The sequence below is a fragment of the Camelina sativa genome, chromosome 9 (genome assembly GCF_030686135.1).
Source record: "Camelina sativa cultivar CO46 ecotype springtype chromosome 9, ASM3068613v1".
Classification (NCBI taxonomy): Eukaryota; Viridiplantae; Streptophyta; class Magnoliopsida; order Brassicales; family Brassicaceae; genus Camelina; species Camelina sativa.
This window is the reverse complement of record NC_141888.1, coordinates 42,393,428-42,409,454: the sequence shown is the minus strand read 5'-3', so window position 1 is coordinate 42,409,454 and position 16,027 is coordinate 42,393,428. Positions and strand designations below refer to the sequence as shown.

Here is a 16,027-nt window from a genome sequence, read left to right as displayed (position 1 = left end):
TGGAGAAGTTTTCAACCACATCTGCGTTGCCACCAGTGAAAACCATGATCCTCCCTCCAATGTCATATCCTGAACATCTTTGCCTGGAACCGTAGAGGCACACCACTGTTTTTATTAGACCATGAATTTCTTCCTCTAACATATCGCCCTCCCTCTTGATAAAAGTATTACACTTTAAACGGTTTGTTCTGCTACCCATATATCTTCATTTCTTCGTTTCTTCCTGCTACTGACTAGAACTGGAAACTGACCTCCATCCTCATACACCGAGTCTGGCACTATACCATCATCACTCCAATATGCTATTCGTTCGGAATATAATCATCAACTAGCTGGAAAAAAAGGGAAAAAAAAACTTCAGCTACCAATTAACATATTAGTAAGTTGAAGACAAAAAAAAAAGGATCAAACCAACTATAATATAAGATAGAAACCCCAAGCCTAATACACATCCAAGTGGTAGCGGTTAACAAGAAGTAAAATATGAGATAGCAGCATTGTCCTTCAATATTTTGAAATGATCTTTAACCCACAACAGTAATTTTCCACGGGAACATACGAGAAGAGCAACAACAAAACTCTCATAGAGGTCATACAAACAAATCACCAAAAAAAAACAGAGAAATGATAAGACACTCGACAACATAATAAACACATATCATTGTGACTCAACTCACCTCATCAATGTACTAGCCCGACATTCCTCCCTCTTTAATCACCACTAAAACCATGGACATTATCCCGAAGAGTCATCTCTATTGCAAAACATGTAATTCCAACTACTAGTACAGCTTCTGGATAAGAAACATAAGATATTAAATAGCTGGAAGAAAGTTCCATCTCCTACAAGATCCCCAATTGTAGACCAGCAATTTATCAATCTTAATGAGGGTATAGTAATGAGCTTTTTTTTACAGAAATCTACAATTATTTCAATCTATCAAGGGCAATCACCAATTTGTGAGCTTTTTTTTTTTTTTTTTCATCTCCTACAAGATCCCCAAAACACTTGTAAAACATACGCTAAGCAGATAACAATATGTAAAAAAAAGCTTTAAAGTTCACAAGAAACTTACACCAAAAACCAGTTTTCCATCAGTAAACTGACACGAATAAGCTCCATTTGGCATTACAGTTCCAAATATGAGGAGAGCTTTGGGAAGCAGAGGCATGGTGAGAAACGAAACAAAATCCTCCCTCGAGCCACAAACATCTATTCGAAATCTGAAATCTTCTTGAAGGGTGTGGATCAACTCTTGTTGTTTGCAACCTAACTAGGAATTAACAAAGAACAGTATCAGTCATGTTCATAAAGCTTAGACACAACAACATGAGAACATTAAGGACTCCACCAAAACGAAGTAACCAATAGAAAAGTAAAATAAAATTCTGATTCACCACAAAGACGTCTATATCCACATGTAACGTGAGAACATAATGACTGTTTAGAAGTAACCAATAGACAAGCAACATGAAAAATTGATCAACCTCAGGATGTCTTAAGAAAGCATTTCCAAGAAGCTTTTGTCCAATCTCCCATCAAAAAACATATCTGTGACCAAGCCAAAAGTTGAAGCATCTCCAACAAACCCGCAACGCCTCATTTCTCTGATGAGTTCAGCTGATGCTGCTTTGTCACCATCTCTAAGATGTGCCCTGATCAGCGTATTATACGTACCGCTATCTGGAAGAGGTCCGTCTTCTTTCATTTCTCTAAACAAGTCATTCGCTTCCTGTAGTAGGCTTTTACTACACAAGCCTGAGATCATGGTATTGTAGGTTACAGAATTAGGCTTCACTCCTTTAAGGCTGAGGCTACAAAATAGATCCCAGGCTTCTCCCACCCTACCAGCCTTGCACATCCCTTCAGTCATAGTAGTATATGTGAAAATATCAAGTTCCAGTTTACTCTTTTGCATATACTCGAATACCACCAATGCTTTCTCTAGCTTCTTATTACTACAAAGTCCATCTAACAAAATGTTATAAGTCCAAAGATCAGGAGTGACACCAAAAGTCTCCATTTGACAAAAAGTTTCTTGAGCCATATCACAATCTCCAGCTTGAAATAACCCTTGGATAAGAATGTTGTAAGTGATTGTGTCGCCAAGCAATCCTCTTTGAGACATGTCGCGGAAGACTTGCATACCTTCTTCCACTCTCTTAGACTTACAAAATCCTTTTATTAGAGTACTATATGTCACTACATCTGGGAGACAACCCTTGCTAACCATCAAAGAAAACATCTGCTTGGCCGCGTTTAGACGATCATGCATGCAAAACCCGTTGATGAGTGAGCTATAAGTGACAATATCAGGATCTATAGACCTTTTGATCATCTCCTCGTACAGCTTTTCAGCCTCTACAAGCTTCCCCTCCTTGCCAAATGCATCAATCAATGCATTAAAAGTGACTAAATCAGGGTTGATTTTCCTCTTGATCATATCACTGAGTAATCTAGAGGCATCACTCCATCGTCCATAATTACAAAGGCAGCTTATGAGGGAGTTGTAGGTAACAACATTGGCTCTAATTCCTTTCTTCTCCATTTCGTTGAACAGGTTGAGAGCATCATCCACATGTTTGTATTTGCAAAGACTATCAATGACTGTGTTGTAGATTACAACATCAGCCTTTATTTTACCTTGTTCCATCTTCTTGAGCAGAGTTAAAGCCAAATCAATATCACCAGTCTTACAGAGTCCATTAATTACCACACCATAAGTAACGAGACTCGGCTGACAGCCTCTTTGAACCATTCGGTCAACTAAAGCCACAGCTTCGGAAGCTTTGTTGTGGAGAAAAAGGCCATGAATCAGAGTTGTAAATGTAACGGTATTAGGTTGATATCCCATTTCCACCATCTGATCAACCAAAGCTACCGCATCGGATATCCTCTTGCCGTGACAGTACCCGTTGAGAAGCGAAGAAAGCGTGACAACATCGGGCTCATAGCCGAGTTTCATCATCTTCCCCAAAACAGCTAAAGCAAGAGAGAGTTGAGAAGAGCGGCAGAAACAGTTTATGAGAATACTGTATGTATAGAGACTGTGTGAAATCCCCAGTTTCTGCATCTGCTCGCCCAAGGAGATGACAACATCATACTTGTTCATTTTGGCAATGGCACTCAACAATTTGTTAAACTCAATGATTGAAGGAAAAGGACGAGACTTGACCATGTTACCGAACAAACCAATTGCATCGTCTAACTTCAAATCCTGTAATTTCCCATTTCGTCTACTCAATATCTCTCTGTAATCATAAAATACTCAACAGTGTGTCTCCATTGTGAATAACTGAATAATCACAAAAAGTTGTAAAACAAGAAGAAGCTAATGAAATTGGTTCAATGCTTTTGTCTGGAAACGTTCAGGTCTTAAAACTCTTTTAAGTCTAATGAAAAAATTAATCTCATTCCTGCACACACTAATCGTTTTACAAACATGGTATAGTTCATCACAGATTTCACACAAATCCTTTGTTGATCTCTCTCGCACTATAATAAGATCCCAAGAAGTAAAACGATCAATTCGTCTTTGCGTAAGAGTTTTGGTCCCTGAACTTGATGACGGCACTATGAATCATCTCCTCTGCTTGCGGCTTCACAAACATACAAGTAGTGTCCAGTTTCAGTACTTGAATTATAAACTTCTGCGAAGGAGGCAACGAATTGTTCAAATGTGCAATGAACTGCGCCATAGGAACATCGCTGCCAAGAAAATCCAAAAAAACACCAAGGAATTGGCATCAACGCAAGATAAAGTGATTTCAATATTAACAAGAGAAGGTAAAATGTACCATGAGATGAAGACTCCTTTGATTGAGTTCACCATTGAAAAAAAAAAATTGAAGCAAAGAAGCTGAAACAAGAGCACAATTCATGAACATAACAAATCTTGAATCCACCAAAACTGAAATTTCGAAAAAGAAACTGAAACCAGACTGCATTCAAGAAAAGTGACTAGAAAACTGCAGTTAACATATATGATTTTATCAAACTCAGAACAGAACAACGCTCGAAACACAGTGTGTGCTTTGACAGTAATCTTAACTCAAAAATTAACAACAATTTACACTACTAATTAACAGTGTGCTTAACCCTGATTTCGATTTTACACTGTTGTTCTGACTTTAAAGATCCAAACCCTAATGCTATAGAATTGGACTTCACGAGACAATAATAATAAATAAATAAAAACTCATACGAACTATAAGATTCAACAGTAACAACAAATCTTTGCAAATTACATTAAATTCACCCACAAATCCACACGAAAGCGTGATCAAGAGATGATTTGGGGTTTCCTTTTCTAGTCGTCAATTATTTAGGGTTTTCGGAAGAAATCAAGAATAAGAGATTCAGAATCCAACGAAGACCTTCACAAATTTCGATTTCGGAGGAATCAAAATCTAGAGAAAGAACTCACCACGATGATTAAGGGTGAAAAATATCCTTCTCTGGTGTCACCACAATCGAAGAAATTACCAATTTATTTAAATACTAAAAAACCCCTAACAAATAGTATTAATTTTGCAGCTAAAATAAAAGGTAAACCTCTGAATAAGTTAGAAGGTTCCGATATGGTTTCACCACAAAGATCCAACAATCTAATGGACTATAAATCTGGTTTAGAGAAAACCTCTAGTCCCCCCCCCCCCTTAAAACCAGTTACTAACATACAAAACCTTCCTTATCATCGTCACACTGCTGTCTCTTAAAGCTCAGTGTCAAGTAGCAAGAGAGGGGGTTTGAACAAACCGAGCGATGTATCTTCAAGCACGGTTCAGTCCTCGTCATCATCAAGTGTTGAATAGATTAACCTATACAAATAAAAATAAAAGAAGTTTGCAACATAAGTTTTCACTGGTTTTGGTACGTTTTCAGGATTGAGCAAAGAAGACAAGTGAGAGAGGTTTTGTTTTACCAGAAGATGGTGAGAAACAGAGTGAGGACTATGTAAGCGAGCTTGAAGAGTCGTTTCTTCTTTTCCCAATCGAGCAAGTTGAAGATCTCTGTGACGTCTATCAAATGCTGTTTTCTCGAGTAACTTAACAAAAAAAACAAAAAAAAAGAATGATATGTACTCATTAATCAAAACCACCTTGACATTGGGATGTTAAACTTTGCTCCAAAATTATGTAATTTTTAGAGAGACTCACAGATGGAAGTTGTAGTAGAGATAAGGAACACAGAGGAGTGCCATGAACCAATGACCCGTAAAAAGGTAGAATACGCATAAAAATCCTTGAAGGATGGATTCTGGTAACACCACAAAGTTTATTCTTGATGCAGAGTCGTAAGGGTTGATGTAATCAAACTCGAGATCAGCTAAGCTAATAAGCTGCAAAAACAATAAATATCACATAGATAAGCACAGTCGTCACTATCTCTACGAATGATGCATACTGTGTACTTACTTCAGTTTCAGCATATCACAAGCAAAGCACAAGAGCATAGACCTAGGATCAGTTTCTATAACAGATAATCATAATCTAAGCACAAAACAGTATAGCTCATTAATTGAAGAAACATTATGAAGTAAACTCTTATACCCATGAGCAGACACTCCTACAAAGACTTGCTGGATTGATATAAATTGGGAAGACAACATTTAGAGATTTCAATACACAAATATCAAGAATCAATTACAGAATTTGAGAAACCAAAATTGTAACTTTGACAGATTAACTAGTTAGTTATATATACAGAAAACCCTAAAGTTACTAACTTTATCACATTCCCAAAACTCGAAACCAATTATCTATGATAGAAAGAACACAAAACCCTAAATTTAGTTCAATTCAATGCTTGAATAAGCCTAAGTAAGCAGAGTTTATTCAAATACAACAAGCAAGAAGACGCGATGGAACCAAAGTAAACACTTTTAGGGTTTTCTTTTTGTTTTGGTTGTTGTCCAAAGAGGGAATCAGATCGAACCTGATAGACGATGAGTCCGACAAGAGTGATAAGGATGACGAATGAAATAATCCATGTCAAGACCTCTCCCATGCTTCCTCCTCCTCGGCTCCTCCTGGCTCCCGACAACTAATTTACCTCGGATTGATTTCGTTGTGTTCTTCTTGGCTTTTAAGCTTCTGGGTATCTAAGATCCAATGAGGAAACAGAGATATGTTTATTGTCGGAGAATCAAGTCAGTTCAGTATATATACATATATATCATCAATCTCTGTGTTCGAGATTCTTGATCGGAACTAACTAGTGTTGAAGAAGAAAGTACGCTACTTCTGCCTTTTTGACAATTTTTGTTTTGTCGAACCGATAAAAATCAATTTCCGGTTAGAACCGGTTCTATAATATAATCGTACCGGGTATTTAATCCCATTGGTCAATAAATTTAGCCCAATTAAAAAAGACTGAAGAGTTACTTTTTTTTTTTAATCTTTAAAATTTTACTGAATGTGGAACCCAGAGAGCTCCTTCAATCATGTGATTGATAAAATCCAGCTTTTTGATGTTTCTAATTTCTTTTTTTTTCTAACAATTTTTGTTTTGTTTTTTTAACACTTGATTTTTGTTTTAGTTATGTTTCAAATAATTGGCCGAATTGTTGACCCCCAAAAAAGAAGAAAAATTAATAATTTGCCTAATTCTATTACCACTTTAAAACTTGTTTTAGTTAATTTATTCTACTTTTAAAAAAGGGAAACAGAATATGAAATTTACTAGTTTGGTAGTGTACCCTTTTTTTTTCAACACTTTGGTAGTTTACCTTTATCTCACTTTTTTCCTAATATTTTATATACAGTTTTTTATACCGCAAGTTATTAAACTTTCAATTTGATATCTTAAAAACAAAAAAAAAAACAGTGTCATTTGTTTGGTTAAAATTCGCAATCATTAATCTCATGGCTCAAAACTCACTAGTCATTCCCAACCAGTGTTATTTCTTTGTTAGTCATTTTAACTACTCCATTTTAATCGTTGCACAAAAAAAAAAAAAAATGTTACTAAAAGAAAAATGAAACAAAAATTGTGTTCTTTAAGTGTAGAATACATAAATATTGCATACTTCTTTTGTGTTCTTTATTAGAATACTATTTGCCGTCAAAATGAATGAAACTATCCAAGTTCATAATAACAATAATTTATTCCAAACATGTGCTTTTGTGACATATATATATATATATATATCCATCTTTTTGTTGTTTGTATTGATCAGCTCTACAACAAAAACGTAGTGGAGTGGTTGCCTTGGCATAGAGAATTCCTAATACACAAGCTTGTAAATGAAGCAAATTCAAATCTAAACTGGTCTGAATTACAACTTAAAATAGTTCGTGTCAAATTGTACATATATAGAGAGTATAACTAAGAAACATAAATGATTAAACTGTAAAAACGAAATAGAGAACTTATGCCTTTGTTACTAAATTTGCTACAATCCAACTTACCTTCAAGATAGTCACGTAAAGTTTTTTTTTTTTTTTTTTGGTATCAACAATATTCATCTGGTTACTTTGTATAATACCAGTGCAAAATTTTTTAAAAAAAATGGATTTACAACCCAGATTCCAAATGAACAAATTCAAACTTTAGTAGTATTTACTTTTTAGTAACCATAGTTTTGTTAAAGTGGGAATAATTTATGGAAAAACAAAAGTTTCTTTTTGGTATACACAAAATGTAACTACTACCCCATCCATGCCTTCGATGTGACTTTTGTAAGGACAAAATCATGCGAGTTACGAGAGTCAAATTTGGTTAGTGTTTCTTGTCTACTTTTTTACTCTTTTTCTTCGTTTTAAAATTATTTGTGTAATCCTTCTTCATTTGTTTGTTAGCTAATCCTTACAAGAAGTTAAAAACTAGTTTTCATTTTTAATACGATTATTAAATTACGCTATTAAAAGTTTGAGAATTCTGGCACAAACTGAGTTGCCATATCCTGCGGGGGTAATTTGAGAAAAGCGTAGGACTTCTCTCTCTCACGTGAGACAAATCTTCACCTTTGTTTTGTTTATTTTATTTTCTTATTAGCAATAAAGAAGAAATTAAAAAGATCACTATAAATAAATTGGTCCAAATGATTGGTTAAACACCCATTTAATGTTTAAGACAATCTAACGATACAACTCTTACCAGATAACCTCCGGCTTCTTGCGGATGATATGTAACACACACACACACACAAAAAAAAAAAAGATAATTCTCAAATTAAGGACCATTCATACTTTAATTTGGCTGGTCTATTTATTATAGTACTATTTCAAAAACAAATTCTTACACAATTATCGTATAAATCATAAGTACATTATACGATCGTACACAAGAAAGGTGGGAGACAGTTGTGACGTGTGGCTATACTGACATTAAGACAATGACCAATTAAATCTTGACTCCTACTAATTTTCCACTTGTATATACTTTAACTATTGTTATATTTTTTTTTGAGGATTTTTTTTTTCTTTCTTTTATATCTCCCAAGTCCCAACTGTTATATGTATCCTTTTCTATAGAGAGGTTAAACCGTTTAACTGTTTTTTGGGTGTTATCATGTTTTTAAAAAATTGAATAAGTTATTTATGAATAATTTTTTTTATTTGGCAAAACTATAAATATAAGTATATATAAAACAGATGTGCAATTCAATTTTAAAATTTTCGGGTCTACAAAAGGTAAGTATATAGGGATGGTCTAGTAGAATAGACTGATGATCTCCACTAATTGTAGAAAAAAATACATATAAATATGACCCAAACATTCTTTCATTTTGTAACCCTACGTAATATTTTTATATCTTACGTCGAAAACATTTGATTTCATTTCTTTTTGAGAGGCTGACATTTGATTAAGATAGCTCAATCTTATTGCCTTGATAATCAAAGATATATAAAGGATATCGACAGATAGATAAGTCAAATATTGGATATTGACTTGATTTTTCAGGGATCCAATGACAATATTACAATTACGAAGAAATAAAAAGTGAATATATATAAAACCATATGTTTTCTTTTAACCTTGTAGTTTGACTACCTGTAAACATTTGTAATGGTAAATAGGTTCAAATGTCTATGGGACCTTGGAGATTAGTCTAGTTTTAGGTATAGGCTTTCATATACATACGTGTATTTTTGATGAAATCACACCAAATAAAAACTTAATAAAACCAAAATAACAATAATCAATATCCAAACTAAATAATGAAACCTGTGCATATATCCGTCATTATATTAATATCCTGGTACCTAGGATGTATCCTGTGGAAACAGATTCACATATATTTGATCCTATATACTCAGATTATTTGATAACACCAACTGATTATATTAAATATGCATAAACGAATAGAAAGAACACTATGTTCTGCTCTGCTCCAGTAAGAATTTAAGATAAGTATTGTATCAATTACATTCTTTTATAATTTGCATACCTATTTACAAAATCCAACAACAGAAATACACATATAAATGCAACATAATAAGCTAGCTAGCATAAACAGAGTAAATAAATAAATAAAAAAAAACAAAAAAAAAACAAGACATAGTAAATATTTCCTAAGCAAGAAAAAGGTATAAGTAATAAAAAGTGGATTCATACCTTTTTCTTGTTTAGCAAAGTAAATAACTTAACAAGGAAAAAAGGTATGAGTAAAAAAGAACAACTAAAGAAAAACATGAAATGAGTGTTGTAACGACCATGAGACTCATGGATACCACACAAGACAGTTAAAAAATAATAGTAAAGGTCGTTGTGAAAAAAAGGATAGGGTAAAAAGTAAACTATTTCGGTATAAAAGGTAAGAAATTTAAAAATAGCAAAATAACATATTAAACACCTCAGGTTCTCAGAACATTCATAATGGCTAATGGGCAAAACAAACGTTACGAAAAAAAGAAAAACAACGTTAATTTTTTTTTTTTTTGCTCTCAACGACATTTATCACCTAGCTAAAAGAGGTTCTTAATAAAATGCTCACCAAATTTAAAAATTACAAAATCAGAGAAAGTCTCTCTATGATTAAAAAAAAATAGTGATAATCAAGAAATTGTTTATATTCCTATAAGGAAAGTGATAATCAAGAAAATGAAAAAGATAGTAGTAAAACATATTATTATTTTTTTTTTTGTATGGAAAATTTTCTATCATCATCAATAATAATTACTAGCTACTAGCATTTAGCAGTAACATAACTAGTAAAATAAAGTCTTCTTGAAAAATTCAGTATGATAAAATAATTTGTTTTCCAGTTATAATTACTCTGATAGAGTAGTAAATTGAAGTATACAATTATTGTCAACAAAAATTGAAAGTAGTGTTTCTATTTTGAAACATGCATTATACTACTTCGAGCAGAAACAAATTGTAATGGGTGAGTAAATTTTTTTATTATTGCACCAATTATTATATTCAATAAATGTATTTTTTTTTGTCACATGTAATAAATAATTTTTTTTTTACTGGATTCTAAAAATAAATAAGTCAGGTAATTTACTAAGGAATGTCCTTTTGGTCAACAACTCTCATCTCTCTCTACAGTCCCTATAGAAACAAATTAAATTCCTAGGTTGCCCTTTTATGCCCACATTCTGAATATATCCCACATAGACAACAAGACACATATGGAAACCCCACTCATCATTTTTTTTTGTTTTTTTCCCTCCTCTTTTTTTTTTTTTACAATCATACAATAAATATATTTACAAATCTTTTTTTCTTTCACTCATTTATTAACACTTTCACACAATTATCAACTTTAAAAAATCATTAAATGATTTAGTACTAAGTTTGTGAGCTGCTTTTTTTGCTTGTGTCATGAATGGTTTTCCTCTCTAAATAGTGTATTTTAATTAAATTCATATGGGTGGTTAGTTCATAACACGAAGCATCCAAATATTACCAAATTTGATTACGTGGAATAGTTGATACTATATTATAATATGAAACGAAAAAAAAACATTAAATTTAAGGAAAAAAAGAGGAAACAGACGAAGACCTCTTCCACACAAGAACCCAACAATTCACTCCCAAAAAAATATATATAAAAAAATATGAAAGCAGGAGACATCCAAAAATAAATAAAAAACTGAACAAAGTGATTTTTTAATAATAATTATAAAATTAAAAGGTGTTACAAATTATATATTAAAAAAAAAATAGCTTTAAGGAGAGAGTGTGAGGAAGACGTACCAATGAGAGTGAAGTGAGAGAGTAGAACAACCAATGCTTTGTTTCCGTTCTCGTACGACGTGGGACTCTGGTCTGGTCTGGTCTCTCACCCCTTTCTTCTTCTTCTTCTTCTTGTTCCTATCAAACGTTTCATTCAATGTTTTTACTCCACGCGTTTACCTCTTGCGCGTGAGATTCACTTCTCTCTCCCTTATTTTTTCTTCTTCTTCTCCCTCTCTCTCTCTCTCTCTACTGTCTCTTTCTTTCTTCTTCCCCCTTTTGAAAAATTTCTCAGTCTCTTCAAAATAAAAATAAAAAAATATAAACTAAAGAAACGATCAGTGTGAGAAGAGCAGAGCAGAGAGGAAGAAAAAAAGTATTTCTTTGAAAAGGTTGAACCAAAGAAAAGAGAAAGTTTTTATTTTTATTTTTCTTTAAATGTTCTGTTTCTGATCTTTCGTCATGAGAAATCGCCGGAGTTATCTCCGACCGCCGGCGGACTTTGAAATAATACGAGACAACTAAGAATCAACTAAACCCTTCTCAGAAAAAACACAGCTTTGTCCTTCTTTTCAATTTCCATTTTCCGGGAAAATTTTCCAAGAATCCGAGAAAATTTATTCTAATTCCTTTAAAATTTCGTTACTTTCAGCTTAATTCATTCAGATTTTTTTCTTTTTTCTTTTAAGTTTTCGACTTTACAATGGCGACGACTACAACAAACGCAACAACGGCGACACAACAACAACAACAACAGCAAACGCAAACGCAATCGCCATCACAGCAACCGCAGCCATTACCGTCGGCGGAAGAGTTAGCAACAAAGGCGTTACAAAAGCGTTACGAAGGTTTAATGATGGTTAGAACAAAAGCAGTAAAAGGCAAAGGCGCGTGGTATTGGACTCATCTTGAACCAATCTTACTTCACAACACCGACACTGGTTTCCCTAAAGCCGTTAAGCTCCGTTGCTCTCTCTGCGACGCCGTTTTCTCTGCTTCAAACCCTTCACGTACCGCTTCTGAGCATCTCAAACGTGGCACTTGTCCCAATTTCAACTCTTTGCCTAAACCCATCTCCACTATCTCTCCTCCTCCTCCTCCTCCTCCGCCGCAGACCACCACGTCTTCTTCTCACCGGAAACGTAGCTCCTCCGCCGTGGAACCTCTGAATCACCATCATCATCATCACCACCATCATCAAGGGTCTTATAATGTGACGCCTCTGAGTGTCGTTGATCCTTCGAGATTCTGCGGGCAGTTTCCGGTAACGCAGCAGCCGCATTTGATGCTTTCCGGTGGAAAAGACGATTTGGGTCCTTTAGCTATGCTTGAAGATAGTGTGAAGAAGCTCAAGAGTCCTAAAACTTCGCAGACTCAGAATCTAAGTAAAGCTCAGATAGAATCTGCGTTAGATTCTCTCTCTGATTGGGTTTTTGAATCTTGTGGCTCTGTTTCTTTATCTGGTCTTGAGCATCCAAAGCTTAGAGCTTTTCTGACGCAAGTTGGGTTACCGATCATCTCGAGGAGAGATTTTGTTACCGGGAGGTTGGATTTGAAGTACGAGGACTCGAGAGCAGAGGCTGATTCGAGAATCCACGACGCAATGTTCTTTCAGATCGCTTCTGATGGGTGGAAATTCGAAAACTCCGGCGAGAGTTTGGTGAATTTGATCGTCAATTTGCCTAACGGGACGAGTTTGTACAGAAGAGCTGTGTTTGTGAACGGAGCTGTGGCGTCTAACTACGCAGAGGAGGTTTTGTGGGAGACGGTGAGGGGTATTTGTGGTAATTCACCTCAGAGGTGTGTTGGGATTGTTTCGGATAGGTTTATGAGTAAAGCGTTGAGGAATCTTGAGAGCCAGCATCAGTGGTTGGTGAATCTCTCTTGTCAGTTTCAAAGTTTCAACAGTTTGATTCAAGATTTCGTAAAAGAGCTTCCTTTGTTCAAATCCGTCTCACAAAGCTGCTCGAGGCTTGTCAATTTCGTCAACAGCACGGCGCAGGTACGAAACGCGGTTTGTAAGTATCAGTTGCAAGAGCAAGGAGAGACTAGGATGCTGCATTTGCCTTTGGACAGTTCCTTGTTTGAGCCATTGTATAATCTCCTGGAGGATGTGCTTAGTTCCGCTAGAGCGATTCAGCTCGTGATGCATGATGATGCTTGTAAAGCTCTTCTAATGGAGGATCATATGGCTAGAGAGGTTGGTGAAATGGTTGGGGATGTTGGGTTTTGGAACGAGGTAGAGGCGGTTTATTCGCTTTTGAAGCTCGTTAAAGAAATGGCTCGGAGGATAGAGGAAGAGAGGCCTTTGGTAGGGCAATGTTTGCCTCTTTGGGATGAGCTGAGAGCGAAGATAAAAGATTGGTATGCAAAGTTTAATGTGGTTGAAGAGAGGCAAGTGGAGAAGATCGTTGAGAGAAGGTTCAAGAAGAGTTATCACCCGGCTTGGGCTGCAGCGTTTATACTTGATCCGCTTTACTTGATAAGAGACAGCAGCGGGAAGTATCTTCCTCCATTCAAATGTTTGTCGCCAGAACAAGAGAAAGATGTTGATAAGTTAATAACAAGTCTTGTGTCTAGAGACGAGGCACATATCGCTATGATGGAACTGATGAAATGGAGAACCGAAGGGCTTGATCCAGTTTATGCTAGGGCGGTTCAAATGAAAGAGAGGGATCCTGTTTCGGGTAAAATGAGGATAGCTAATCCACAAAGCAGTAGACTTGTTTGGGAAACTTATCTTAGTGAGTTCAGGTCATTAGGGAGAGTTGCGGTTAGGCTTATTTTTCTCCACGCTACTTCTTGTGGGTTCAAATGCAACTCCTCTGTTTTGAGATGGGTTAATTCGCACGGGCGGTCACGCACGGCTGTGGATCGAGCTCAAAAGCTGATCTTTATATCAGCCAATTCTAAATTCGAAAGGAGAGATTTCTCAAACGAGGAAGAGAGAGATGCAGAGCTGCTAGCTATGGCGAATGGTGAAGATGATGTGCTAAACGATGTTCTCATCGATACATCCTCAGTGTGACTTGTTAATTTTTTTTACTTCTTTTATTTACTTCTGGTTAGTTCTCTCCGGCTTACCCTTTTTAGTAGTTTTTTCACTAGAACTTGGCCATTTTGTAGGATTGCTTGAATTCATTTTTCTTACTTTTTTTTTTTTTACTACCCTTAATTCAATTTGTACTTGGCTAATGGCTCCTTTAGGAGGTGAGAAAGAGAGCCATATTATTGTATTTCTTTTAGCCTATTTTCGATCATAATTTAGGCGATTTTTGCCCTGTCTTTTTTTCGAACTTAAGCAATGATCTTGAGTCTGGTTTTGTAATTCATGAATACAAGTGACTCTCTTTGTAAAGTTAGTGTCCATGTTTCTGCAAGCATCAATAGCAATGAAATCTAATGTGAAAGGTCCAAGCTTCTATTTCGGTTTCTTCTCTTGTAGTGATCATCAATTTACTGGTTCAAAAGGTCCAAGGTTGTAGTTAAAGAACATTAATGGCATCAACAGAAGATTCAACGACAGCTTCATCTTCTCTATTGTACATTGTAATGATCTCTTTTGTTTCTGCTCCTCTTTTGTTCTTTTTTCATTTAACGTAAATATTCTTAATCATGACTCAAAACTATGTCTATTCCATTTCAAGAAATTTATTTTCTTTTTGTACATTTTTTCACATTCTTGCTTCATCATAACATGTTAGTCTCTATTGATGTCGACGATGAAAGATGTAGACCTTTCTGTCACCCAAGAACTGAACCGGGTTTTTGGGTTTTCGCTTTCACCTCAACTATGATTATGATTATCTATCTATCTAACTATCAATCTATCCGAGTGTTTTTCTTGAAATCTTTTCTCAAAAAATGTGGATCCCCACAAAGGAAAGCACATTTAGTGGGAGGTTCTTGCATCAAAATCATAGCTTTTTGATGGTTATATTGAAGGTGTGTGAAAGTAAAACTGTTAGAAGTGGAACAACAATCTTAAAACTGTTTTAACAGAAAAAAAAAAAAAAAAATCTTAAAACTTTAAACACAAAATCCAAAAAGTCTATCTTATTATTTTTTCTTGAGGATTACAAAAAATTGATTTGATTTTCGTAGATTAATCCACAAGATTCGATTCTTGTAGATTTTGTAACGTTAGTTGTCTTTTTGTGTGTTTACCCATGATTTGTACTGTGAATGGTAAAAACAAGGTTAAATCTCTCGTACCTTTTGCCCAAACTCATGATTTGTACTATATGTTTTTTTTTTCTTTGTAACAAAAATCAAATCTTTTTGGTGCAAACCCATGAATGATTTTACACTCTTCTAAATAATATGGTAGTAAAAGAAAAAAAAGTCAAGAACTGCGGTTCAGAAAAGTTTTTAGTTGTTGTATATCTTTTGATATGAAAATCTAACCTCCATATTCCATAACATTCATCATAGCTTTTATCAAATAGTACTGACCTTTGAATTTTTTTTTGTGGTAAAATATATCATAAATGGACAGACTGGACAGCTAAAGTGAAATTACACAAATTAAGTAACAACAGAACCACCAACAAATCAAATTATAATACTCAAAAAAGTTTAGGAAAAAAAAAACACATTCATTTTGGATGGTGTTTTGCCAGACAAATAGATAAATCTAAGTAATCTCTCTCTTTTTCTGTGTGACAAATTGACAATGCCTTGTCATCAAACCATTTTCTTACATTCTACATTATATACATCAAGTTGAAAATAATTGTTATTGAGTGCAAAGAAATTGGTTTGCTTTTAAAATTATTCATCAAGGAATCATTTTAACTTACCTAAAGGAGGGGTAAAAAACACCAAAAAGTATATATATCAATAATTATACCCCACAAACAGCATATTATAATGACAAAGAATACACTTTATTTG

The 16,027-nt window shown here is 34.7% G+C and overlaps 4 protein-coding genes across 5 annotated transcripts; 1 reads left to right on the top strand and 3 right to left on the bottom strand.

Annotated features, from left to right (window-relative positions):
* Positions 1-1,499: 1,499 nt before the first annotated feature.
* On the bottom strand, positions 1,500-3,257 carry LOC104716058 (uncharacterized). 2 transcript variants are annotated; one of them, XM_019230294.2, is made up of 2 exons: positions 2,835-3,248; positions 1,500-2,633 (listed from the first exon to the last, which is right to left on the bottom strand). In XM_019230294.2, exons 1-2 carry the CDS (start codon positions 3,177-3,179, stop codon positions 1,500-1,502), a joined length of 1,479 nt encoding a protein of 492 aa, XP_019085839.1. In that variant the 5' UTR covers positions 3,180-3,248. The 2 variants fall into 2 exon arrangements, with proteins under 2 accessions (XP_019085839.1, XP_019085838.1); XM_019230293.2 differs by having other exon boundaries at positions 1,500-3,257.
* Positions 3,258-3,319: 62 nt separating this feature from the next.
* LOC109126517 (general transcription and DNA repair factor IIH subunit TFB5) lies at positions 3,320-4,486 on the bottom strand. The gene is made up of 3 exons (XM_019230147.2): positions 4,428-4,486; positions 3,799-3,860; positions 3,320-3,709 (listed from the first exon to the last, which is right to left on the bottom strand). Exons 2-3 carry the CDS (start codon positions 3,831-3,833, stop codon positions 3,526-3,528), a joined length of 219 nt encoding a protein of 72 aa, XP_019085692.1. The 5' UTR covers positions 3,834-3,860; positions 4,428-4,486; the 3' UTR covers positions 3,320-3,525.
* On the bottom strand, positions 4,474-6,289 carry LOC104714633 (protein cornichon homolog 3). The gene is made up of 4 exons (XM_010432064.3): positions 5,939-6,289; positions 5,161-5,342; positions 4,926-5,048; positions 4,474-4,821 (listed from the first exon to the last, which is right to left on the bottom strand). Exons 1-4 carry the CDS (start codon positions 6,008-6,010, stop codon positions 4,785-4,787), a joined length of 414 nt encoding a protein of 137 aa, XP_010430366.1. The 5' UTR covers positions 6,011-6,289; the 3' UTR covers positions 4,474-4,784.
* A 4,846-nt stretch (positions 6,290-11,135) lies between these two features.
* Positions 11,136-14,489, top strand: LOC104714632 (uncharacterized). Its single transcript, XM_010432063.2, has 2 exons — positions 11,136-11,523; positions 11,821-14,489. The coding sequence occupies exon 2, from the start codon at positions 11,835-11,837 to the stop codon at positions 14,157-14,159; it is 2,325 nt and encodes a 774-aa protein (XP_010430365.2). The 5' UTR covers positions 11,136-11,523; positions 11,821-11,834; the 3' UTR covers positions 14,160-14,489.
* The last annotated feature ends 1,538 nt before the right edge of the window (positions 14,490-16,027 follow it).